The 26,898-nt window shown below is 36.7% G+C and overlaps 1 protein-coding gene across 6 annotated transcripts in view; it reads left to right on the top strand.

The window, feature by feature from the left end:
- RIC1 (RIC1 homolog, RAB6A GEF complex partner 1) overlaps positions 1-26,898 on the top strand; it is a 139,568-nt gene that overhangs the window by 15,061 nt on the left and 97,609 nt on the right. For all 6 annotated transcript variants that reach the window (XM_082470833.1, XM_082470829.1, XM_082470827.1 and 3 more), the window contains one exon: positions 23,471-23,578. In XM_082470833.1, coding sequence (XP_082326959.1) covers positions 23,471-23,578 — 108 coding nt within the window. Of the gene's footprint in view, positions 1-23,470; positions 23,579-26,898 lie in introns of those variants that run through there.

Below are 26,898 nucleotides of genomic sequence, written 5' to 3' on the forward strand. Positions count from 1 at the left end.
AAGATTTTAAATCACAGTTTCAATTGCAGTGCTTGTGATTGGTCTGTTCATATTTTCTATTTCTTCCTCGTTCAGTCTCAGGAAGTTGTGCTTTTCTAAGAATTTGTCCATTTTTTCCAGGTTGCCCATTTTATTGTCATATAGTTGCTTGTAGTAATCTCTCGTGATTCTTTGTATTTCTACAGTGTCAGTTGTTACGTCTCCTTTTTCATTTCTAATTCTGTTGGTTTGAGTCTTTTCCCATTTTTTTCTTGATGAATCTGGTTAATGGTTTGTCAATTTTGTTTATCTTCTCAAAGAACCAGATTTTAGTTTTATTGATCTTTGCTGTCATTTCCTTCATTTCTTTTTTATTTATTTCTGGTCTGATCTTTATGATTTCTTTTTTTGTGCTAACTTTGGGGTTTTTTTGTTTTTCTTTCTCTAATTGCTTTAGGTGTAAGATTAGGTTGTTTGTTTCTTGAGGTAGGATTGTATTGCTATAAACTTCCCTCTTAGAAATGCTTTTGCAGCATCCCATAGGTTTTGGGTCATCGTGTTTTCATTGTCATTTGTTTCTAGGTATTTTTTGATTTCCTCTTTGATTTTTTCAGTGATCTCTTGGTTATTTAGTAGTGTATTGTTTAGTCTCCATGTGTTTGTATTTTTTATAGTTGTTTTTCCTGGAATTGATATCTAGCTTCATAGCATTGTGGTTGGGAAAGATGCTTGATATGATTTCAATTTTCTTAAATTTACCAAGGCTTGATTTGTGACCCAAGATATGATCTATCCTGGAAAATGTCTCATGAGTACTTGAGACATCTATACTGTTTTGGGATGGAATGTCCTATAAGTATCAATTGAGTCCATGTGGTCTAATGTATCATTTAAAGCTTATGTGTCCTTATTTATTTTCATTTTGGATGATCTGTCCGTTGGTGAAAGTGAGGTGTTAAAGTCCCCTACTATTATTGTGTTGCTGTTGATTTCCTCTCTTATGGCTGTCAGCATTTGCGTTATGTATTGAGGAGCTCCTGTGTTGGGTGCGTAAATATTTACAATTGTATCTTTTTCTTGGATTGATCCCTTAATCATTATGTAGTGTCCTTCTTTGTGTTTTATAATAGTCTTTATTTTAAAGTCTGTTTTGTTGGATATGAGAATTACTACTCCAGCTTTCTTTTGATTTCCATTTGCATGGAATATCTTTTTCCATCCCCTCACTTTCAGTCTGTATGTGTCCCTAGGTCTGAAGTGGGTCTCCTGTAGACAGCATATATATGGGTCTTGTTTTTGTCAGTCTTTGTCTTTTGGTTGGAGTAATTAATCCATTTACATTTAAGGAAATTATCAATATGTATGTTCCTATTACCATTTTCTTCACTGTTTTGAGTTTTTTATTGTAGGTCTTTTCGTTCTCTTGTGTTTCCTGCCTAGAGAAGTTTCTTTAGCATTTGTTGTAAAGCTGGTTTGGTGGTGCTGAATTCTCTTAGCTTTTGCTTGTCTGTAAAGGTTTTCTTTTTTTTCCCCTTAAGTTATTTTAATTAATTAATTAATTTATTTATTTTTGGCTGTGTTGTGTCTTTGTTGCTGCACGCTGGCTTTCTCTAGTTGTGGTGAGCGGGGCTAGTCTTCGTTGCTCTGCCCGGGCTTCTCATTGCGGTGGCTTCTCTTGTTGCAGAGCACGGGCTCCAGGCGCACGGGCTTCAGCAGTTGTGGCTCGCGGGCTCTAGAGCGCAGGTTCAGTAGTTGTGGCGCACGGGCTTAGTTGCTCCGCGGCATGTGGGATCTTCCCGGACCAGGGCTTGAACCCGTGTCCCCTGCATTGGCAGGCGGATTCTCAACCACTGCACCACCAGGGAAGCCCTCTGTAAAGGTTTTAATTGCTCTGTCGAATGTGAATGAGACCCGTGCTGGGTAGAGTAATCTTGGTTGTAGGTTTTTTCTTTTTACCACTGTAAATATGTTCTTCCACTTCCTTCTAGCTTGCAGAGTTTCTGCTGAAAGATCAGCTTTTGACCTTTTGGGGATTCCCTTGTATGTTATTTGTTGCTTTTCCCTTGCAGTTTTTAATATTTTTTCTTTGTATTTAATTTTTGATAGTTTGATACATGTCTCAGCGTGTTTCTCTTTGGGTTTATCCTGTATGGGATTCTCTGCGCTTCCTGGATTTGATTGACTATTTCCTTTCCCATGTTAGGGAAGTTTTCAACTATAATCTCTTCATACATTTTCTCAGACCGTTTCTTTTTCTCTTTTTCTTCGGGGACCCCTATAATTCGAATATTGGTGCGTTTAATATCCCAGAGGTCTCTGAGACTCTCTTCAATTCTTTTCATTCTTTTTTCTGTATTCTCCCTAGCAGTTATTTCCACCATTTTATCTTCCAGGTTACTTATCCTTTCTTCTGCTTCAGTTATTCTGCTATTGATTCTTTTTAGAGTATTTTTAATTTCAGTAATTGTGTTGTTCATCACTTTTGTTTGCTCTTTAGTTCTTCTAGGTCCTTGTTAAATGTTTTTTGTATTTTCTTCATTCTGTTTCTGAGATTTTGGATCATCTTTACTAATATTACTCTGAATTCTTTTTCAGGTAGTTTCCCTATCTTCATTTATTTGGTCTTGTAGGTTTTTACCTTGCTCTTTCGTCTGTAACATTTTTTTTTTGTCGTTTCATTTTTCTTTTTTTTGATGGGTGGTACTGTATTCTTGTCTTACTGGTTGTTTGGCCTGAAACGTCCAGCACTGGAGTTTGCAGGCAGTTGGATAGAGCCTTGGTGCTGAGATGAGTACCTTTGGGAGGGCTCCCTCCAATTGATATTCCTTGGGGTCTGAGGTTCTCTGTTAGTCCAGCGTTTTGGACTTGGAGCTCCCACCGCAGGAGCTTGGGCCCAACCTCTGGCCTGGGAACCAAGGTCCTGCAAGCTTTGTGGCATGCTGTTAAAAAAAAAAAAAAAAGAAAAAAAGAAAAGAAAAAGGAGTAGTACGATATCAAAGAATAAAAAATAAATAAAATTAGAAAGATAAAAAATATATTAGGAAAAATTAAAGTATAATTGAAACAACTGCAGTAAGGTAAAATAAAGCTACAACAGGAAAAAGAATGGAAAAAAAATGGGAGGTGGGAGAAGCCAAAAGGAAAGAACAATAACAAAGTATAATGAATAAAATAAAATTAGAAAAATGAATGATTTATTAGGAAAAATAAGAATAGAAAAGAATCAACAACAGTGAACCAAGAAGATAAAACAGAACCCCAATCTAAAAGAAGACAAAGAAAAAAAAATGCCTTGGCTATAGGGGCAGAGTTTAGGCGGGGGTGGAACTTAGGCAAGGGAGGGGTTTAGGATGGGGTGGGACCTAGGCGGGTGGGGTGTGACATTTGAGTGTGGGACGGGGCCTCTGCTTAGGACCTGTGTGGAAGGGAAGAGCCAGCCTTCCACGAAAGAAGGGCCTCTGGAGTGTGGAGTTCCAGTGTTTAGAAGTAGGGCCCTGAGTGAGGGTGTGTGGGTGGGGTTTAGGCCCAGCGTGTTGGAGGGGGTCTCTGAGTGTAGTGGTAGGGCCCTGGGTGGGGGTGTAGTGGCAGGGTTTGTGTTCTGCGCAGCAGGAGGGAGTCTCGGAGGGCAGAGGATTAGGCCCGGGAGCCCAACAGGCTCCCCAGTGCCTAAGTGGACAGGAAAGCACTGGCCATGTTCCCTTCTGTTCCTTCGCGCCCCTCCCCCACCATCTCCCCCAGGGTCCCCCCCATCGCCACTGGACCCCTAACAGTGGGTGGGTCCCTCTGGGTGTAGGAACTCCTCCCCTCCCCTCCCCCAGCTACCCCTCACGGTTGCTGGTCCCGGAGGTCTGGCCTTTGTTTTTGCTCCCCTTCCCTCCCTCCCACACCCTCAGGACCCGCACGGCTGGAGGGGACCTAGGTGGGCAGAGGATCAGGCCTGGGATCTCAGCAGGTTCCTGGGGGCCCATGTGGGCAGGAGAAACCTGGCCACACTCCCTTTTGATCCTCTGCCCCCAGTGGTTCCCCTATTCCCCCTTTGGGCATGGGAACCCTTCCCCTCCCCCAGCCACCCCTCAGGGGTGCCAGTCCTGTCTCGCCTCCACTTCTCCTTCCCCTTCACTCCCCCGCACACCCCACGTCCTACCCAGTCACTGGGGGTTCCTCCCGTTCCCTTAGGTGTCCGTGGTCCCCCACCAGTGCCTGGTAGGTGCCCTAGTTGCGAGGAGACACGAATTCCGCGTTTTCCTAGTACACTGTTTTGACTCTGTCCTCCTCATTGTGGTTTTGATTTGCATCACTAATGACAAGTGATGTTGAGTACCTTTTAATGTATTTATTGGCTGTTCATGTATCTCTTTTGGAGAAACATCTGTTCCAATTCTTTGCCTGTTTTAAAATCGGGTAATTTTTCTTTTTGTTGTTGAGCTGTAGGAGTTCTGTATGTATAGTTGACCCTTGAACATCACGGGTATGACCTGCATGGATCCACTTATATGTGAACGTTTTTCAGTAGTAGATACTATAGTACTACATTCTTTGTGGTTGCTTGAATTCTCAGATGTGGAACTGCAGTTATGGAGGGCCAACTGTTAAGTTATACTCAGATTTTTGACAGATGGTCAATTCCTGCATTGCAAGGGTCAACTGTATTCTGAATATCAATTTCTTATCATATATATGATTTGTAAATATTTTCTCCCATTATGTGGGCTGCCATTGTACTCTGTTGATAGTGTCCTTTGATGTCCAAAAGCTTTTACTTTTGATGAAGTCCAACTAAACTACTTTTTCTTTTGTTGCCTGTGCTTTTGGTGTCATATGCAAGAAATCATTGCAAATCCAAAGTCATGAAGTTTTTGCACTTTGTTGTTGTTTTTTTTTTAAATTAACTTATTTTATTTTAGGCTGTGTTGGGTCTTCGTTGCTGCACGTGGGCTTTCTGCAGTTGCGGAGAGTGGGGGCTACTCTTCATTGCAGTGCGTGGGCTTCTCATTGCAGTGGCTTCTCTTGTTGCAGAGCACGGGCTCTAGGCATGCGGGCTTCAGTAGTTGTGGCACGCGGGTTTAGTTGTTCCGTGGCACGTGGGATCTTCCTGGATCAGGGCTCGAACCCATGTCCCCTGCTTTGGCAGACAGATTCTTAACCACTGTGCCACTATGGAAGCCCCACCTTTTGTTTTTCTTCTAAGAATTTTATAGTTTTAGCTTATACTTAGGAATGTGATCCATTTTGAGTTGATTTTTGTATGTGGTGTGAGATAAGGATCAAATTTTATTTTTTCCATGTGGGTATTCATGTTTCCTGGTGCAGTTTGTTAAACACTGTCCTTTTCCCCCATTGAATGGTTTTGGCGCCCTTGTTGAAAATCGTTTAGCCACATATATGAGGGTTTATTCCTGGGCTCTGTTGTATTCTATTGTTGTGTATGTCAGTCTTTATGCCAGTGTGGTACTATTTTGATTACATTGCTTTGTAGTAAGTTTTGAAATCAGAAAGTGTGACACCTTCAACTTTCTTCTTTTTCAAGATTGTTTTGGCTGTTTGGGGTCCCTTGAGATTCCATATTTTAGGATGAATTTTCATATTTTTGCAAAAAACTGGTGTTGTGATTTTAATAGGGCCTGCATTGAATCTGTACATTGGTTTGGGTAGTACTGATATCTTAACATTATTTTTTAACCCATGAGCGTGAGGTGTCTTTTTATTTATATGCATCTTCTTTATTTCAGCAACATTTATTAGATTTCAGCATACATGTCTTTCACTTCCTTAGTTAAGCTTAATTCTAAGTATTTTATTCTTTTCTATATTTACTTATTTATTTTCTATATATTCTTTTTATTTTCTACTATAAATGGAGTGATTTTCTTAATTTTATTTTTAGATGTTCATTACATAGAAATGGAATTGATTTTTGTGTGTTGATATTGCATCCTGCAACTGTGCTAAATGGTTAATCGATTCTAACAGTTTTATGTGGAATCTATAGGGTTTTCTACATGAAAGATCATGTTTTCAGAGAACAGATAATTCTGCTTCTCTTCTAGTTTGGATGCCTTTTATTTCATATTCTTGCTAATTGCCCTGGCCAGGACTTACAGTACTGTTTTGAAGGGAAGTAGTGAAAGTGAACATCCTTGTCTTATTCCTGACCTTAGGGAAAATGTTTTCAGTTTTTTACCATCAAGTATGATGTTGACTAATTTTTTTATGTATTGATTTTACTACATTGAGGTAGTTCCCTCTATTCCTAATTTGTTGAGTGTTTTTGTCATGAAAGGGTGTTGAGTTTTGTCAAATGCTTTTTTACTGAGATGGTCATGTGGTGTTTTTCTTTCATTCTGTTAATGTGGTGTACTACATTGATTTTTCTTGTGTTGAACCATCCTTGCATTCCAGGAATAAATCTCACTGGTTTATAATTCTTTTCATACTGCTGTTAAATTTGGTTGGTTAGTATCTTGTTGAGGATTTTTGCATATGTATTCTTCAGGGATATTGACCTGTAGTTTTCTTTTCTTGTGAGTCTTTGTCTGGCTTTAGTATCAGGGTAGCCCTGATCCAGGAAGATCCCACATGCCACGGAACAGCTAAACCCGCGTGCCACAACTACTGAAGCCTGCACGCCTGGGCTCATAGGATGAGTTACTAAGTGGTCCTGTTTCAGTTTTTTGAAAGAGTTTGAGGAGAATTGGTGTTTATTTCAATTGTTTGATGGAATTCACTAGTGAAGCCGTATGGACTTTTCTTTCTTTGATTATGGATTTAATCTTATAAGTTTATTCAGATTTTCTATTTCTTCAACATTCAGTTGTGGAATTTGTCCGTTTTATCTAAGTTTTCTGATTGGTCAAGGTACAGTTCAGAGTACTCTCTTATAATCATTTTTATTTTTGTAAAATCAGTAGTAATGTTTCCCCTTTCACTTCTGAGTTTAGTTATTTGAGTCTTTTTTTCCTTAGTCAGTCTACCTAAAGGTTTCTCAGTTTTGTTGATCTTTTAGAAGAACCAACTCCTGGTTTCTTTGATTTTTCTCTATTTTGCTCTTTTTCACTTTATTTCTGTCTGCTCTAATCTTTATTATTTCATTCTTTCTTCTAGGTTTGGGTTAATTCATTCTTTGTGTATTTCCGTAAGATGTAAAGTAATGTTGGTTTGAGATCTTTTTCTTTTAATGTAAGCATTTAGTTGTAAGTTTCCCACTTTGCACTGCTTTTGTTGCATCCCATGTGTTGTAGTGTGTTGTGTTTTCATTTTCATTTGTCTCAGGATATTTTGATTTCCTTTGTGATTTTTTTTTTTTTCTTTTCCGTGGGTTGTTTAAGAGTGGGTTAATTTCCATGTTTGTGAGTTTTTTGTTTTTCCTTTTGCTGTTGATCTTTACTTTCATTCCATTGTGATCAGAAAAAATACTTTGGATTGTTTCAGTCTTTTAAAGTTTATTAAGATTTGTTTTGTGGCCTAATCTATAATCTGTCTTGGAGAATATTCCATGTGCATTTGACAAAAATGTGTGTTTTTCTGTCATTGTATGGAGTGATCTGTGTATTTCTTTTAAGTCAAATTAGTCTGTAGTGCTGTTCAAATTCTCTATTTTCTTTTTGATTTTTTTTGTCTGGTTTTGTTCTCAGGTGCTTTCTTTGAGGTATTATTGTCACGTATGTTATATGTTATAAAGCCAATAGTGCAGTGTATTTTATTTTTAAGTTATTGTTTTATAAAGGCTGGTATACTTTAGAGAAATTAGAAGGAGGAAAGATAAAAATACATTTATTCAGTCTTTTACCTTTATTCATTTACCATATCTTGTGCTCTATGTTTCTTCCTTTGGATTTGAGTTACCATCTTTTTCAGTAGTCCCCCAAATTACCCCTGGTTCAGTGATTTGCTAGGAAGACTCACAGTACACAGCATATAGTCACGCTCATGACTGTGATTTATTACAACGAAAGGATACAAAGCAAATTTGTCAAAGGGAAAAAGTTTAGTGGGCAAAATCTGGAGGAACCAGCTGCAAGCTTCAAATAGTCCTCTTTCTGTGCAGTCATATAGGATGTGCTTATTTTCTTCATTAAATTGTGACGACATTTGTGCAATGTTGAATACCAGGGAAGTTTGTTATAGACCTAGTCCCCAAGGTTTTTACTGGGGACTTTCTGCCCAACACATACCGAATTTCACATTCTCTGAAAGAAAACAGGTGTTTCAGCATAAGCCATTTGATTTGTATAAACAGTTTAGGTACAGTCAGCCACTCTAATTAGTTTTGGAATGGTGGGAACCCTCCAAAAATCCAAGTTCCCAGATGCCAGCTCAGGACCAACCTTGCAGGCAGGCGCTTTTTTTGTTTATTTGTTTGGTTTTTTTAGTAGAGCAGTCTTAGGCCTGTTAACTCTTTTCTGCATACCTTTTGATGTCCTTTCCTTTTTTTCTGAGGGATTTCTTTTAGTATTTCTCATAAGGCAGGTTCAATAAGAACAAATATTTTAATGTCTGTTTATCTGGAAATGTCTTTGTGTATAGTTCCAAAAGATAGTTTTGCTGGATATAGAATTCATGGTTGATAGTTTTTCTGTTTCAGCATTTAAATATGTCCTTTCAGTGTCTTCTTGGTCTCCATTGTTTCTGACAAGAAGTCAGCCATTAATTGTATTTTTGTTGTCTTGTGTGCCATCACTTGTTTTACCTATATTCTTTTAACATTTTCTTTTTGTTGAGTTTAAGTAGTTTTGTGTATGAGATATGTGTGCGTGTGTTTATCCCACTGGGATTTTGTCAAGCATTCTGAATCTGGGGCTTAATGTTTATCATAAAACTTGGGACATTTGCAGTCATTATTTATTCAAATATTTTTTTTATCCCATGTACTATCTCCTGGAACTTCCCATTATACATGCATTGGTGCACTTGATGTCTTAGGGGTCTCTGAGGCTCTCTTCACTTCAGTCTTTCTTTTCTGTTTTTTAGATTGCTTAATTTTATTGAACTGTTTTCATGTTTTTTGATCTGCCATCTCAAATCTGCCACTGAGTCTGTATAATGTTTTCATTTCAGTTATTGTATTGGGTTGGCCAAAAAGTTTGTTCGGATTTTTCCATAAGATGTTATGGAAAAACCTGAATGAACTTTTTGACCAACCCAGTACTTCTAAACTGTAGAATTTCTAGAATTGGTTCTGTTTTATTGATTTTACTTCTTTTTCGAGATTCCCCACTTGTTTAGGTGTCATCATATTTTTTTTTCATTATTTAAACACTTTCCTTTATTCTTTTAATATGTTTTTCATGACTGATTTGAATTATTTGCCTGCCATTCTGGGCCCGCTCACAGGTAGTTTCTTTTTCCTTCAGTCTGGGTCGCTCATTGTATATCTTCAAACTTTTTTTGTTGATGATTGGACATTTTGGATAATTTATTATAGTAACTCTAGAGTCTGTTTTTTTTGTTTGTTTTTTGTTTTGTTTGTTTCCTGAGGGTCATTGTTGCTGATACTTGTTTTCGTATTGTTTTTTAGTAAGTTTCCTGGACTTAATCTGCAAAATTTATCTTCCCTGCAACGTGCAGCCACTGACTAATGTCTCTGCTTATTTTTTCTTATTTTTATTTTTACCATGGCTCTCTAGGGGTTGCCTCTGTGTCTGCACCGTGAGTGTTTAGATGTTCAAACATCTTGAGCCAGTAAGGCATTTGTTCTCTGTTGATTGTGGGATGATGTGTGGGTTTGGGAGTACAGGCAAAGTTCAGGACGTTTTAATGTCTGCCCCAGCTTTTACTTCCTGCCAGGCCTTTCTGGAACTTCCTTGCAAACAGCTTCCCAGTGAGCAAGTGATGTGTGGGGAACTTGGCCTTTCAGTGCTCTTAGCTTTGTATGTACACAGCCTCCCTGACAGACAGGGTTGAGTGGAGAGCTTGGGTGCTTCAGCGTTTTTCCTTTTTATAAGTCTGCCTCCCATTGAACCAGGGATGTGTGGCAAGCTTATCTGTTCCCTCTTTGACTCTCTGGTTTCCAGGATTTTCCTGTTAAATTTCTTGCTGGTTGAGGGATGTGCTGCCTGCCCAAAGCAGGTCTGCAGACTCTCGCTAGCAACACTGTTAGCTTTTTCTGTTTTTCTAAGAATTTGCCACTTTAACAGTGCTGCAGGCTGTATTGCACTCTGCTCCATGTCAAGGCAGCCTACCTTTAGCAGCAAAGCTGCTGGTTTTTCACCCACAGCCCCACCCTGGTGGCACTACTGCCTACCAGGCTTTGGTGAGGGGATGGAAACAGTCCTGGCAAGAACATCATTTATTGTCACTGTTCTTATCTGAGGTTCAGAAGTTTCCCATGCATAAAATGTTCTTAATTTGTATGCCATCATTTTTCAAATACAGTACAGTTAGTTGATCCTTGAATAACACAAGGGTTAGGGGCCCTGACCCTCTGTGTGGTCAAAAATCTGTGTATAACTTTACAGTCAGCCCTCTGTATCCATGTTTCCGTGTCCATGGGTTCAGCCGACCACAGATTGAGACGTACTGTAGTACGTATTTACTGAATGAAATCTGCATATGAGTAGACCTGTGCCGTTCAGAGCTGTGTTGATCAAGGGTCAACTGTATTTGAAATGTTTGTTTTGACAGTTTTGTTCAGTTTTATGGTTGTTTTTTGGGGGAGAGGATTTGCCAGTCTCTCTACTCTCTCATTGTTGGAAGTCCTTGTGATTTAACTTTTGCTAGGCAATTTTATGTTTCCCTAAGTCTTAATGGGGTAAAACTGAGCAAATTGGCTCTTTGTGTCATAATTCTCAGTCATTAAAAGAAATAATTCCTTAATCTTTCTCTTCAAGCACATGTAATTGTTGATGTAATTGCTGCTTTTTTTTTAAAGCAAGACTGAGCTGTTTTGAGTGTGTGTGTGTGTGTGTGAGTGAAGTGGTAGGAAGAGAATATGTTTGAAGCTTGGTTATTTACAGTACAGTATTCAGTAGCTTTGGGGTCTCATTTGTCTTACGTTACCATTATTGTTATCACTTTCATTAAAAACCAGATCCACTACCATCAGCTCTGCTGCCATCATCAGTATCACTTGTTTTTGAAGCAGAAGGGTGATAGAATTTTTGTTCATTTTTTTTTTTGCTGTCAGTCACATGAAATATAAATCCCACTGACCTTAAAACTAAAAACCTACAGGAGAACAAATATAAACTAACAAGTATTGAGTGCATATTGTATGTCAGTCTCTATTTAAGTTTATTATGTATATTATTTCATGAAATCCTTACAGTAATTTTGGGAGATTGGTCTTAGTTCTGTTTTCCAGATACGGAAAGTGAGGCTCAAATAAAGTAATTGTGGGACCTAGAGGAAATTATTTTATAAATGGCACAGCTGAGATTCAAACCCATGCTTAATGCCAAAGCTGATTTCGTGGAGATTGTCCCGTGCTGCTTCTCCTATAAAGTAAGAACAGTAACAGTTGAGACAATCTGTTTGAAAGATATCTTAGCAACAACTCAAATAAAACCATATTCAAATAGTTCTATTCAGACTTAAAGATTGTTTAATAAATGCCCACTAAATTTCAAGCACGGTGTCCAATAATCTTTTGGGATATTCTGTTTAAATGAAATGGTACTGTGAAGTAGAATGTATTTTTTTCCATTTTAGACATTTTCATAAGCCTGGGTTCCACCAATTTTGAGGTTGAACTAAAGGAAGATTATGAAACTCAACTGGAAAGATGGCATATAGGAAGCAGAAAAGTCTTAAAACATGGATGTATATTTCAAACCAGAAAAATGTATTGTTTAGTGTATTTTAAAATGTTTATTATTTTTCTGGAATAGGGGAATTAGGTAGTCTCCCTAAGTCTATTTTCTGGATAACTGATTCTATTTCTTTAAGTCCAACTTACAAATCTTAGTTAATTTTTTTTTTAAACTCTTTCTGAAGTTCTATTATTTGTTTTTTCTTTATATGGCATGTAAGTAGTATGTAATAGTGAAGACTTTAAGCCAAATAGTACATAAGACTTATAGAGTCTTTGTTGTTGATATCATGATGTGCTGTTGAGGTATGTTGGTCTGTGACCCACAGTTTGCTCTTAACTATATGCTAGGAAACAGAGATAAATTATACAGATTGCATACCTTCAGCTCTGTACAGTTTGTTTCTAGAAATTTCCACCTCTAATTATGTCCAGTTGTGTACACACATAGGACTAAACTGATGCTTCTCTAGAGGGACTAGTGTGGTTTCCTTAATTAATGAGATTTAAGTATTGTTTCCCAATTTAAGAATACAACCAACCCCTTATTTTCTTTATAAAGTTTTATAAAAGTTTTAAAACATACAGGACACCTGGATACTCACCACCTAGAATCAGCAATTGTCAACATTTTCTTTCTTATTTAATTGCTTGGGTGTATATGTGTATATGTCTGTGCGTATATATTTGTGGGAACTCTTCGAAAGTTGAAGACATAAAGACACTACACTAATACCTAACTACTTAGTGTGCATCTTCTAAAAATGACTTAAATATACATAACCATAATATGAAAATTAATAATTCCCTAATATATTCTATTATGGAGTTTGACTTGAAAATTTCCCCAGTATTCCCCAAATTACTTGCATAGCCTTTTTCTTATTTTAAAACAGATCTACTCAAGGATCACGCATTCCATTGGATTGTTATATCTTAACTTAGAAATTGTTATCGCTTAACCTAGGATAGTCTTCCTTCCTTCTCTTACTTTCAGTTATTCAATATGTAGATTTATTTTGTTCTTAATAGATTAGGTCACTTTTCTTGAAAGATCACCCTCACACTCTGGATTTGCTTAGTTGTTAATGTTTTCCTTGAATCTGCTATAATTCTTGTAAACTGAAAGTTACATTTAAAGGTTTGATTAGATTAAAGTTAAGCATATCTAGTGTGCATACTTTATGGGTGATTTTTGTATTCATGAAATTAATTTTAAAAGTGTTTCTATTCAAGAGTACTTGTTAATTGAGGTAATATTGCACAGGATAAAGAATAGTAACATGGTAGGAGGTAAACAGTCTGGTTTCAGGAGCTTGAAAGTGGGAATCAGGTATTTCTCAAGTATTACTCATTTCGTAAAGGAAAGAAAGAAAATAACCAAAGTTTATTGGCTGTCCTTTTCCTGTACATGAAGGTGATCATCTCAGTTTAATGCCAAGAGTGTTGGTGTTGAGATTGAGTCATCAGTCACAGTCATCAGCTGCTACCCTTAAGGAAAATTGCACTTTGGAATTCGAGGAATGTTTGAAGCATGGAGTTAATTACTTATCACTACTGACATGGTATCAGTAGAAGAAATTGCGTGTTACTGATAAAAGTGACCTGTGTACTTTGAAAATAATACCTAATGGACTGTCAACAGTTAACCAGAAAACCATTTTTGAAAATCATCTTAAACATATTAGTAATGTTTCCTGCGTTTGTAAATAGTATTCAGTATACTTAAATGATGGCTTATTTATTTATTTTCTTTTAGACTTTTTTTTTTAATGTACAGTGATGTGTTGTTCTTAAGTGGTTATTGACAGGCGTATATACTAATGTAATGACTATTCCAATCAGGATTCAGAATATTTCATCCAGAAAGTTCCCTGTGTCTACTTCTGGTCAGCCTGGTTCTTCTCCCCATTCAGGTATCTGGTGGTCCAAGCCCTATACTGCCAGAGAGTTGGGCTGATCTTGTCATTGCTTAAGCTGTAGCAGAAAGCAATATGTTACTGGTGTCTTAAGTAGGAATTTCAAATACATTATCTCAAGGAAGCAGTTGGGAGTTTTGTTCTGTAGTATTTTTAATAATGTGATCCTGGGACATTAAAATAATAAAACAGCAACAAATAATATCTACAGTGCTTATTGAGCTCTAAGCGCTCTGCCAAGTGCTGTGTTATTTATTTATTCAATTTTTGCAGAACCTACCAGTGAGGTAGGTTCTATTGTTAGATTTATTTTAAAGATGCAGAAACTGAAGCAAATTAGTTTGTTCAAGCTCTCAAAGCTATTAAATGGCAGAGCAAGTATTTGAACCTTGCATTCAGACTTCAGAGCTTGTATTATTAACCACTGTATTATATTCCCTGTTAGTATATGTGGGCTTAGCAGACCTTCATGAGCTGGTCAGGGAATCTAATCACCATTTATAGTGAATTTTCCTATGTGAACAAAAGAACCCCAGTAATCAACTTAAAAAAGACAGATATTGGAACAGTACCTCTTTGAAAGTTGGTGATCCCAGTTAAAAAAATAGGCAGTGGATTTGAATAGGTATTTTCTCCAGAGATGATGTAAGATAGCCAATAACCACATGAAAAGATGCTCAGTGTGATTTATTCATTAGGGAAATGTAAATAAACCATAAGATACTACCACACTCACTAGAATGGCTACCATTAAAAAGACAGTAGCAAGTGTTGGCAAGGAGGTGAAAAAATTAGAACTCTCATGAACTGCTGGTGGGAATGTATAATAAAATAGTGCAGTCACTGTGGAAAACAGTTTGACAGTTCCTCAAAAAGTTAAACACAGAGTTATCATATGACCCAGCAATTCCATTCCTAGGTATATAGCCAAAAGAATTGATAACAGGTGTTCAAACAGAAACTTGTGCATGAACATTCATAGCAGCATTTTTCACAGTAGCCAAAAGGTGGAAACAACCCAAACATCCATCAACAGATGAATGGATAAACGCAATGTGGTATATCGATACAAGGGAATATTATTCAGTCATAACAGGAATGAAGTATTGATACATGCTACAACATGGATGAATCTTAAAAGATTATGCTAAGTGGAAGGCCACATGTCGTATGATTCCGTTTATATGAAATCTCCAGAATAGGCAAATCCATAGAGTCAGAAAGTAGATTATTGGTTGCTAGGAGCTGGGGGTGGGGGTGGGGAGGGAATGGAGAATGACTACTGATAGATACAGAGTGTCTTATTGGAGTGATTTAAAAAATGCTCTGAAATTATATAGGGGTGATAATTGCACAACTCTGAATACACTAAAGCGCAGTAAATTAGACACTATAAAAAGTAAAAAGTAGACTTTAAAAGTTGATGACATTTAGTTTATCAGACATAATATACACATATAACTACTTGAAAAGTGTAGAATAGAATTTCCTGGACGCTGGTATACGAACTCTTGATACTATGTGGTAATCTAGGGAAAGACGAGTTGTTTAATCAAATAAATGGGAAATATACATACTGTATCTGTTGAAGATTTACAGCATACCTCAGCCCACTAAAGATTTGCTAAAGCTCTGTGGTAAAGAAACCTGTTCAATGTTAACACAGGATTTTTGTAACTGAATTGGTCTTCTGCCCTTTAAATGAACAATCACCAGTTCTACAGAACCTACTTCATTATATCCAGCATGGAAACCACCGGTCACATATTATTAAAAATTTTAGTTTATTAAGAATTCAGTAAAATAAAATCATTTCCTTAAACTAGCCACATTTCAAGTGCTCAGTAGTCACATGTGACTCGTATATACTGTATTGGATAATGCATTTCTCTTGTTGCAGAAAGTTTGCACAGCCTTAGTAGACATACACAATAAGACATACAGTCATAGGATGTTTTTATTTACTCTTAGTGCCCCACTTCTCAGTTATTATAGAGCATTACAAAGAGAATGTTATGGGCTGAATCATGTCTCCCGCCAAAAGATATATTGAAGTCCTAACCCCCAGTACCAGAAAGTACTTTTTATGCAGAAAAATTCATGCCTACTTGAATCTGTGTTACCATGTTACAAGTTACAAGGAAATATGTGATAGACTTCTTTAGATATACATATATTTAGACACAGAGGCAGTTCTGTAAGGAGTAAAATTGCCTCTTAGAAAGGAGTTTTTTTTTAATAGAGTCAACAATTAATTGGGGGCCTTTAAACACATTGATTTCTGCTATTTACAGAGTCAAAGTAGTACTTATTAACATTTATGCAAAATGTAAGTCACTAGAAGAGAGGTGAGATTGAAGACTGCTGGTTGTCTGCTTTACATAAAAATGTAGCAGTTTCATAAGCCCACGTTATTGTACATTATTCTTTTGATATGGATACAAGCAGAATAACAATATCAGGTTTGATACGCTTTCTGACTCCCAAATTAGGAAAGTCATTCATTTTGAGAAATGAAAAGTTTATAAGATATATAAATATTGAAATAGTTAGAAATAAATTAGTAAGTACTAAAACATACTATGATTTTAAATTAGTGATTAAATATTGTCACTCTGATTGGCTCTTTTACCTTTATTAATCCAGTAGGCAAATTATCATCATTGCTGATTATAACAATAGAAACCTTTTTAAAAGCCCCTTTTTTGATTGGTTAATGTTGTCTCCTTTGTCATCACATTAAAAAATAATCTTTCAAATAGGTCAGAGATGCCTAAATCATCAAAAATAAAGATAAAGATGCAATTTACTCTAACTTGTATCTTGCATGTATGTATTGTAGTTGTGAAACAAATTACAATCAGTTTTTGTTGTTGTTGTCTTCTTTCTGTTCCTCCTACCTTCTGTCATAGTTCAGGTTTCTCTTTTAGGTTTTTGCAACAGATTCTGAGTAGGCCTCTGTAAGTATGTTTTTTTTCCCCTCTAATTAGTTCTTCAAAAGACCATCTAAGATAACTTGTTTTTAACTTTTTAAACTTTTTTAGGATATACTTGACATAAATATAAACATAATTGACATATACATAAATCGTACATGTTTACAGTGTAAATTTGATTAAGTTTGATGTGTATACACCCATTAAACCATCACTATAATCATGATAATGAACATATCCATTACCCCCAGGTGTTTCCTCCTGTCTCTTTGTAGTGGCTTCCCACTGCCCTCTATCTCTGGGCACTCATCTGCTTACTTTCTCTCACTGTAGATTAGTTTTCATTTTCTAGAATTTTATGTGAATGAAATCAGACAGTATGTACTTGTTTTTTGGTTGTTCTTGTGTGTCTTTCACTTAGCATAATTATAAAGAGTAAATTAACATTGGTACAGTATTATTAAAGTACAGATCTCATTGAAATTTTCCCCAATTTTTCTACTGATGTAGTTGTTATTTCTTAGTCTTTTCCATTCAGTAATAGTTGTTCAATTTTCCTTGTCTTTTATGACCTTGATCCTTTCGAAGAATACTGATCAGGTCATTTATAGAATCTTATCAGCTTGGGTTTATTTGATTTTTCTCATGAATGGAATGCGCTTTTGTGTTTTTGGCAGAAATTATCACAAAAATGTCCTTCTCAGTATTATATCAAGGAGTTCATGATGTTCATATATCTTACTATTGGTGACCTTTACCTTGATCACTTGGTGTCTGCCACGTTTCTTTACTATAAACTGTCTTTCCTTTTGTAGTTAAAAAGGAACTGGGGGAAGATATTGTGCATATCCTATTTTTCCTGAAACTTTTGCTCACTGATTTTATGTCCATCACTGGATCTTGTCTGCAGCTAATTATGTGATTTTTATCTAATGATGATTCTCTACATCCTTTTTCCTTCTATATTTATTAATTGGAATTCTATGTAAGAAAGAGCTGTCCCTTTGCTTTCATTTATTCAGTTATTTATATTAGTATGTTTTTGTATTTACGTGTTAAATACAATGCTGTAATTATTTTGTTTAAATTTTTGCCTATTTAAAAAATTGGATTGTATATATATATATATATTTTTTTTACTGCGTTTTAAGAATTCTTCATTTGTCCTGAATACAAGTCATTGATGCAGATATATGATTTGCAAATTTTTTTTCCAGTTTGTAGCATGTCTTTTATTCTTTTTAGTAGTGTTTTTTGAAGAGAAATAGGTGATTTTTATAAGGACTAGTCTGTCAGTTTTAATAATATTTATTTTGTGAGTCATGAAATAAATGCTGTGTCTTATCTAAGAACTCTTTGCCTAACCCAAGACCACAAAAGATTTTCTCCTATATTCCTGAACTTTGATGGATCAGGTTTTACATATAGGTCTCTAATAGGTGAATTAATTAATTAATAGATGTTATGCATCTATTACTATATTTATTAGGTTATTTTGATACTTTCATCTTTTAACTTTTATACTAGGATTAAAAGGAATTTACTTATCGTTATAGTATTCTGTATTTGTCTATATATTTACCTCTACCAGTCAGTTTTATACTTTTTTATGCTATAGTGTTGCTGTTCTGTGACCTTTCATTTTAACTTGAAGAACTCCCTTTAGCATTTCTGGTAAGTAGGTCTAGTGGTGATGAACTCCGTCAGTTTTTGTTTGTTTGGGAAAGATTTTAATTTTCCTTCTCTTTTGAAGGAATTTCGCCAGTTATAGTATTCTTGGTTGGCGGCTTTTTCCTTTTAGCACTTAGAATATCTCATTCCACTCCTTTCTGGCCTGCAAGGTTTCTGCTGAGAAATTTGTTTATAGTCCTATGGGGGTTCCCTTGTACATGACAAGTTGCCTTTTTCTTCTGCTTTTAAAATTCTCTCTTTGCTTTGACTTTTGACAATTTAATTTTAATTTGTTTCATTGTGGATTTCTTTGAGTTCCTCTTTGGGGTTCTTTGGGCTTTTTGTATCAGGGCATCCATTTCCTTCCCCAGATTTGGGAAGTTTTCAGCCATTATTTCTTTGAAAAAGTTTTCTGGTCATTTCTCTTTCTCTTCTTCTGAGCATACATTGATCTGCTTGTTGGTATCTCACAAGTTCCTTAGGTTGTTTTTTTACTCTTTTTTTCATTTTTTTTTCTTTTTGTTTTGTGATTGAATGATTCCTGATGACTTTTCTTAAACCTTTTTTCTTTCTGCCTGATCTAGTCTTCTGTTGAATCCCTCTAGTGAGTTTTTATTTCAGTTATATTCTTTAGCTCTGTGATTTCTGTTTGGTAGTTTTATATTTATATATAATAAGTTATATATATAATATGTATATAAAAATATGTTTATATATATATATTTTTAATTTATTTTATTTATTTTACTTCTGGCTGTGTTGGGTCTTCGCCGCTGCACACGGGCCCTCTCCAGTTGTGAGCGGGGGCCACTCCTTGCTGCGGTGCACAGGCCTCTCACTGTGGTGACCTCTCCCACTGCAGAGCACGGGCTCTAGGCACGCGGGCCTCAGTAGTTGTGGCATGCGGGCTCAGTAGTTGTGGCTCGTGGGCTCTAGAGCACAGGCTCAGCAGCTGTAGTGCATGGGCCCAGCTGCTCCGTGGCATGGGAGATCCCCATGGACCAGGGCTTGAACTTGTGTCCCCTGCATTGGCAGGTGGATTCCCAACCACTGCACCACCAGGGAAGCCCCTATTTATATATGTTTATTTAATAATTATTTATTTAGTATTTTGTCTTTGTTGAAATTCTTACTTTGTTCATGCATCGTTCTCCTGATCTCAGTGAACATCTTTATGATGGTTATTTTGAATTATTTGTCTAGTAAATCATATATCTCTATTTCATTAGGGTCTCTTTCTTTTTTTTTTTAAATTTATTTATTTTATTTTTAGCTGCATTGGGTTTTTGTTGCTGTGCGTGAGCTTTCTCTAGTTGCGGTGAGCAGGGGCTACTCTTTGTTGCGGCACGCAGGCTTCTCATTGCAGTGGCTTCTCTTGTTGCGGAGCACTGGCTCTAGGCACGTGGGCTTCAGCAGTTGTGGCACTTGGGCTCAGTAGTTGTGGCTTGCGGGCTCCAGAGCGCAGGCTCAGTAGTTGTGGAGCACGGGCTCAGTTGCTCTGCGACATGTGGGATCTTCCCGGACCAGAGCTTGAACCCGTGTCCCCTGCATTGGCAGGCGGATTCTTAATCACTGTGCCACCAGGGAAGCGCCATTAGGATCTCTTTCTAGAGATTTGTCCTGTGTCCTTTGGAACATATTTGCCTGTTTCTTCGTCTTCCTTGACTCTCTTTTTTGGTGTTTGTGCATTAGGCAAAGCAGCCACCTCTCCAGTCTTTATGGATTGGCCTCATATAGAAGAAGATCCCTACCAGTCAGCCCAGCCAGAGATTCTGGTGGCATCTCAAAACTATATTCTAGTTCAGCATCTTTACTTTATTCTTTGCGGCCGTCTGATGTCTAGGTTATTCTACATCCCCTCACAGCATCAAAACAAGTGAGACTGAAGCCATTTCTCAGGCAACCTCTAAAAAAGTTGGATCATTTGATGGTTTAGCCAACTCTTTCCCTCCCTTGGGAGAAGCTGAGAGCTGCGTTTTTTCATCCACTTGCTCTGTGCTGAGCTGGGGGAGGAGCTTTGGGAACTGGCAGCCCAAACCTCGGTTTCTATTCTTATTAGCTACCTGGTGGCTAAATTATGCCAGGTCTCATCATTGCCCAGTGGAAGGCAAGACAGACCCCCCCACCCCCACTCCTTTTTTGGGCAGCCCCCAGAAAAGTTGGGGCATTGGAATTGTGGACTAATCTTTAGCTCCCCAGGGAGAAGTTGGGGTTGGGTTTTTTTATCCACTTGCTCTATACTTAGCCAGGGAGATGGGCTATGGCAACTGCCTGCCCAAACCTCTGTCTCTGTGCTCACTAGCCCCCAGGCAGCTAGATTTTTCCAGATCCTGTCAACACTCTGAGGCAGGTAAGACAGAACTCATTCCTTTGAATAGGCCCCATAGAAATTGGGCTTTTGGACCTGTGGATCAACTCTTTTTTTCCCAGGGAAAAGCTGAGAGCTAGAATTATTTTCTCTGCTAACTCTGTGCTAAGCTGTGGAGAGGAGCTATTGGTGACTACCAGTCCAAGCTGTTGTCTCTGTTCTCCCCCAGGTAGCTAGATGATGCCGGTTCTGACAGTGCTTCAAGACTGACAAGTTAGAAGCCTGTCCTCTGAGGATCCCTGTGGAAAGGTTGGGGCATCTGACACACAGACCACCGGTGCCTTTTCCTTTGTAGGGATTAGCTGGGAGTTGGAGGGTTTCATCCTGATTGTATGGCACTGTGTCGGTGGTAGGAATTCTGGTGAGAAGGTGTCCTGAATTTCCCTACCAGCTTTGATGAGTGTGATCTCTCATTCATCCAGCATTCAGGTGCTTTTCAATTCGTTTCTGTATTTCTCACAAAAGGGAATTTGTCTGCGAATTGTCATGGGGGGTGGTGGGGAAGAGAATCTAGGACTTTTTACTGTGACATTTTGTTAATGTCACTGCCCCCAGGGTATTTGTTTTTAACTTTTAATTGATATTTGAAGTACAGACAACTAATGCCTAGCAGTTTTAATGTGTTTGGAGCTTTGTTAGCTTCTTAGAAACTTTTGTGTTTCACTTTCAGAGATTAAAAAAAGCTTCTAAGGGGATGACCTATGTAACTTTGGAAAATGGCATTGTAACTCGTTATTCTAAGGCTAAAGTAGAAGAAGTTATCAAAAAAAACTGTATTGTGTTCAGTAAATTTGTTTGTTTATAGGGGTATAGTTAGCAATTCCAAAATACTGTATACATATGGTAAGGTTGAACAAAGAACTAAATTAGTTATATGAAATGATAGCCAGGTTCTCACTGTCTGAAGAAAGTTCCAAATAAGTAAGGGAGAAGGCTAGAAAGAACCTCATTGTGCTTGATTATAGTCACATATGTTTTTGTTTATAAATATATGCATATATTGAAAGAAATATGTAGAGATACATGTGTATATGTGGGTTAGTATAGGTTCATATACTTCCTACTGTGTTTGCTGAGAGGACCTACAAGTAATGACACCCCACTAGCAGTAAGCATCTTGTTTTCAGGTCTTCTTTTCTAAATACTATCTCTAATAAAAGAGTCAGGAATCCCTGAAAAAATGGCTGATTTTAGGGCAAGGACAGACAGAGTACAAGATGACCTTGTGGAGCTTCTTGTAGTGCCAGAAAGTGGATGTCCAGTTGTTCCAGCATCATTTGTTGAAAACTGTCTGTTCTCCATTGTGTTGCCTTTGCTTCTTTGTCAAAGGTCAGTTGAATGTATTTATGTGTGTCTGTTTCTAGGCTATTCTTTCATTGATCTGTTTTCTTTTCTTTTGCCAATACCACACTCTCTTCATTAGTGTATCTTTATAGTAAGTTTTGAAGTTGGGTGGTGTCAGTCTTTCAACTTAGTTCTTTTCCTTCAATATTGTGTTGGCCGTTCTCGGTCTTTTGCCTCTCCATGTAAACCTTAGAACCAGTTTGTCAATATCTGTAAAATAACTTGCTGTGATTTTGATTGGGATTGTGTTGAATCTGTAGATCAAATTGGGAAGAACTGAACATCTTGACAATACTGGGCATTTTAATCCATGAATTTGGAATAGCTCTCCATTTATTTTTTCTTATTTTATTTTGTTCATTGAAACTTCGTAGTTTTCCTCACATAGATCCTACACATATTTTGAATTTATACCTAAATATTTTTTACTGAAAATTCCACTTGTTCAATGCTAGTATATAGGAAAGCAGTTGACTTGTATATATTAACATTGTATCCTGTAACCTTGCCATAGTCACTTATTACTTCCACAAGTTTTTTTGTTATTGTTCATTCTTTCTGATTTTCTATATGGGCAGTCATGTCATCTAAGAATAAGTTGTATTTCTTTCTTCTCAATCTGTATATCTTTCATTTCCTTTTCTTGTGTTCTCCCAGTATGATTTTGAAAAGGAAGGGTAAGAGGGAGTATCCTTACTTTGTTCCTGATCTTATCAGGAAAGCTAGTTTCTTCCAGTGAGTATGTTGTTAGCTATAGGTTTTTGTAGATGTTCTTTGTCAGGTTGCAGAAGTTCCCCTCTGTTTCTAATTTGCTGAGAGTTTTTGTCATGAATGGGTGTTGGATTTTGTCAAATTCTTTCTCTGCATCTATTGATAAGATCATGTGATTTTTTTTTTTCCTTTAGTCTGTTGATATGATGGTGGATTATATTAATTTTCAAATGTTGAACCAATCTTGCAGATCTGTACTAAATCCCACTTGATTATAGTATATGATTCTTTTTATACGTTGTTCGATTTGATTTGCTAATATTGTGTTCAGAATTTTTGCATCTATGTGCATGAGAGCTCTTGATTTGTCATTTTATTTTCTTATAATGTGTTTTCTGGTTTTAGTATTAGGGTAATACTGGCCATAGGAGGAGTTAGTTAGTATTCTCTGCTTTTATCTTGTGGAAGAGATTGTAGAAAATTTGTATAATTTCTTCCTTAAATGTTTGGTAGAATCCACCAGTGAACCCATCTGGGCCTGGTCTTTTCTGTTTTTGAAGGTTATTAATTATCAATTCAATTTCTTTAATTGATATAGGCTTATTCAGATTGTCTTTCTTTATGGTTCTTTTTAGTTGATTTGCTTGGACTGTTTAAACTCATTTAATATTGGATTATGTTATCTTTTATTATACTTATAGAATTATTAAAATACTGTCAGAGTGTACTCCATGATGTTATCTTAAATTTTTTACTTTTTATGAGATATTAATAAAATAAAACTGTTTTCTTTCAGCCTAGTGTATTAATCGTAACCTACAAGGAACCTGCAAAATCATCTTCTCAGTTTGGATCCTACAAGCAAGCTGAATGGAGGCCAGATAGTACCATGATAGCTGTGTCAGTAAGTACATTTTTCAACTTTAATGCTGTTTTTTTATGAAATCATTACATTGCATTTAAATTTAATTCTCTTAGATGAGATCCTTTCACTTTTTCACACCCATTAGTATTTACCATCTGTGATAGGAATTGCTGTACCGATTCTTCTATTCAGGTTACTCCTACTATATCGTCCTTCTTGATTCTTCTACTTTCTCCCATTCCTAAACGGTGCCTATATCCTTTTCTTTTTATTCCTCTCACTTTCCTGTTTTGTCCTTGAAGTCTAATCTAGATTTTTTAAGCTTTCATCTGTATTTACGTGGTACTCCCAAATTTATATTATAAATCCTGCCCTCTGTTCCCAAGGATGTCTCATAAAAATGATAAACTTTGTGTTTATGTCATACTACATTCTCATATCCATTTGGGTTTATTTCTGCATTTCTCCTCTATTCCATTAATGTGCTTAGGTCTGGTTAATTTTACCTTTTGATTTGCATTTCTCTGATCATTAGCGATGTGGAGCATCTTTTCATGTGCCTGTTGGCCATCTGTATGTCTTCTTCGGAGAAATGTCTACTTAGGTCTTCTGCCCATTTTTTGATTGGGTTGTTTGATTTTTTGTTATTGAGTTGTATGAGCTGTTTGTATATTTTGGAAATTAAGCCCTTGTTGGTCACTTCATTTGCAAATATTTTCTCCCATTCCATAGGTTGTCTTTTCATTTTGTTCATGGTTTCCTTTGCTGTGCCAAAACTTATAAGTCTGAATAGGTCCCGTTTTTTTATTTTTGTTTTTATTTCTATTGCCTTAGGAGACTGACCTAAGAAAACACTGGTATAGTTTATGTTAGAGAATGTTGCGCTTATGTTCTCTTCTAGGAGTTTTATGGTGTCATGTCTTATATTTAAGTCTTTAAGCCACTTTGAGTTTATTTTTGTGTGTGGTGTGAGAGTGTGTTCTAACTTCACTGATTTACATGCAGCTGTCCAGCTTTCCCAACACTGCTTGCTGAAGAGACTTCTTCAGCAAGAAGAAGAAGAAGAAGAGATGACTTTTTGCCTCCTTTGTCAAAGATTGACTGAGTGTGGGTGTGTGGGTCTATTTCTGGGCTCTGTTCTGTTCCGTTTATCCATATGTCTGTTTTTGTGCCAGTACCATGCCATGCTGTTTTGGTTACTGTAGCTTTGTAGCATTTTCTGAAGTCTGGGAGAGTTATGCCTCCTGCTATGTTCTTTTTCCTCAGGATTGCTGTGACAGTTCTGGGTCTTTTATGGTTCCATATAAATTTTAGGATTATTTGTTCTAGTTCTGTGAAAAAGGTCATGGGTAATTTTATGATAGGGATGGCATTAAATCTGTAGATTGCTTTGGGTAGTATGGCCATTTTAACAATATTAATTTTTTCAGTCCAAAAGCATGAAATGTCTTTCCATTTCTTTGAGTCATTTTCAGTTTCCTTTATCAATGTTTTATAATTCTCAGCATATAAGTCTTTAACCTCCTTGGTCAGTTTTATTCCTAAGTATTTTATTTCATTTTTTGGATGCAGTTTTAAAGGGATTTTTTTTTTTAACTTTCTGATATTTCATTGGTAGGGTAAAGAGGTGCAACTGATTTCTGTATGTTAATCTTGTATCCTGCTATGTTGCTGAATTTGTTTATCAGTTCTAGTAGTTTTTGTGTGGAGTTTTTAGGGTTTTCCATATATAGTATCTTGTCATCTGTGTATTATGACAATTTTACCTCTTCCCTTCCAATTTGGATACCTTTTATTTCCTTTTCTTGTCTGATTGCTTTGGCTAGGACTTCCAATATTATGTTGAATAGAAGTGGTGAGAGTAGGCATCCTTGTCTTGTTCTAGATTTTAGCAGGAAGGCTTTCAGCTTTTCCCCATTGAATATTATGTTGGCAGGGGAACATTAACTTTAAACCTCAATTAAGCAAAAAATATTATCCCCACAAAAAGAATTTCATTCTCTTTAGTGGATATATATTACAAAGAAAAATTGTACTAAATTTTCATCACTATTACATTTAGAATTTTGTAACAGTAAAATTTATGAAAATTTGTTTTTTGTCTGTAGTTTTTTTTTTTTTTTTTTGGTAAGCTGTATTAGTCAAGTTTTAATAACGACATTCTCAAAAGTGTCAAAGTCCAATTACGATATCATCTCACACCGGTCAGAATGGCCATCATCAAAAAATCTAGAAACAATAAATGCTGGAGAGGGTGTGGAGAAAAGGGAACCCTCCTGCACTGTTGGTGGGAATGTAAATTGATACAGCCACTATGGAGAACAGTATGGAGGTTCCTTAAAAAACTAAAAATAGAACTACCATACGACCCAGCAATCCCACTACTGGGCATATACCCTCAGAAAACCATAAGTCAAAAAGAGTCATGTACCAAAATGTTCATTGCAGCTCTATTTACAATAGCCAGAACATGGAAGCAACCTAAGTGTCCATCATCGGATGAATGGATAAAGAAGATGTGGCACATATATACAATGGAATATTACTCAGCCATAAAAAGAAACGAAATTGAGTTATTTGTAGTGAGGTGGATGGACCTAGAGTCTGTCATACAGAGTGAAGTAAGTTAGAAAGAGAAAAACAAATACCGTATGCTAACACATATATATGGAATCTAAGAAAAAAAAAAAAAAGGTCATGAGGAACCTAGGGGTACGACGGGAATAAAGACACAGACCTACTAGAGAATGGACTTGAGGGTATAGGGAGGGGGAAGGGTAAGCTGTGACAAAGTGAGAGAGTGGCATGGACATATATACACTCTCTGTAATCTTTTCTTGTTGTTTTTCTGTATTTTGATGCTTTGACGCTGGCCCTGGAGAGACTGCCCCTCTCAGGGCTAGCCAATTTCTAGAGATAGTAAAGGATTACCTGCTAATGTTCCTTTCATGTGCAAACCAAGCACTTCACAGCTTGTACCCTCAACCACATCATTTATGGAGCTCTTTAACATCCTTTATGGAGCTCTTTAACATCCTTTATGGAGCTCTTTAACTTGGGCCACTATTCCCCACTCCTGATTACTCCAGGGCCAGGTACCAGATAACTAGAAACAACCTTTACAGAAACAATTTCACAATAATTTATTAACCTTTGCATATACTGAATATTAAGAAAACAAAGAAGTTAGGAATTATTTCTGTTCTCAAGTTGGGGGTGGGTAAAATACATATGTAAGAGAAGATAACAAGCCATTTACTCTTTTTGGCTACTGAAAATCCAGTTTTTATTTTACTTAGTTATTGCTTATAGTCTTTTTCTAGAAGATACATTTCCATACAACTGGAGATATCATGATG

This window comes from Balaenoptera physalus, assembly GCF_965194825.1.
Source record: "Balaenoptera physalus genome assembly, chromosome: 7".
NCBI lineage: Eukaryota > Metazoa > Chordata > Mammalia > Artiodactyla > Balaenopteridae > Balaenoptera > Balaenoptera physalus.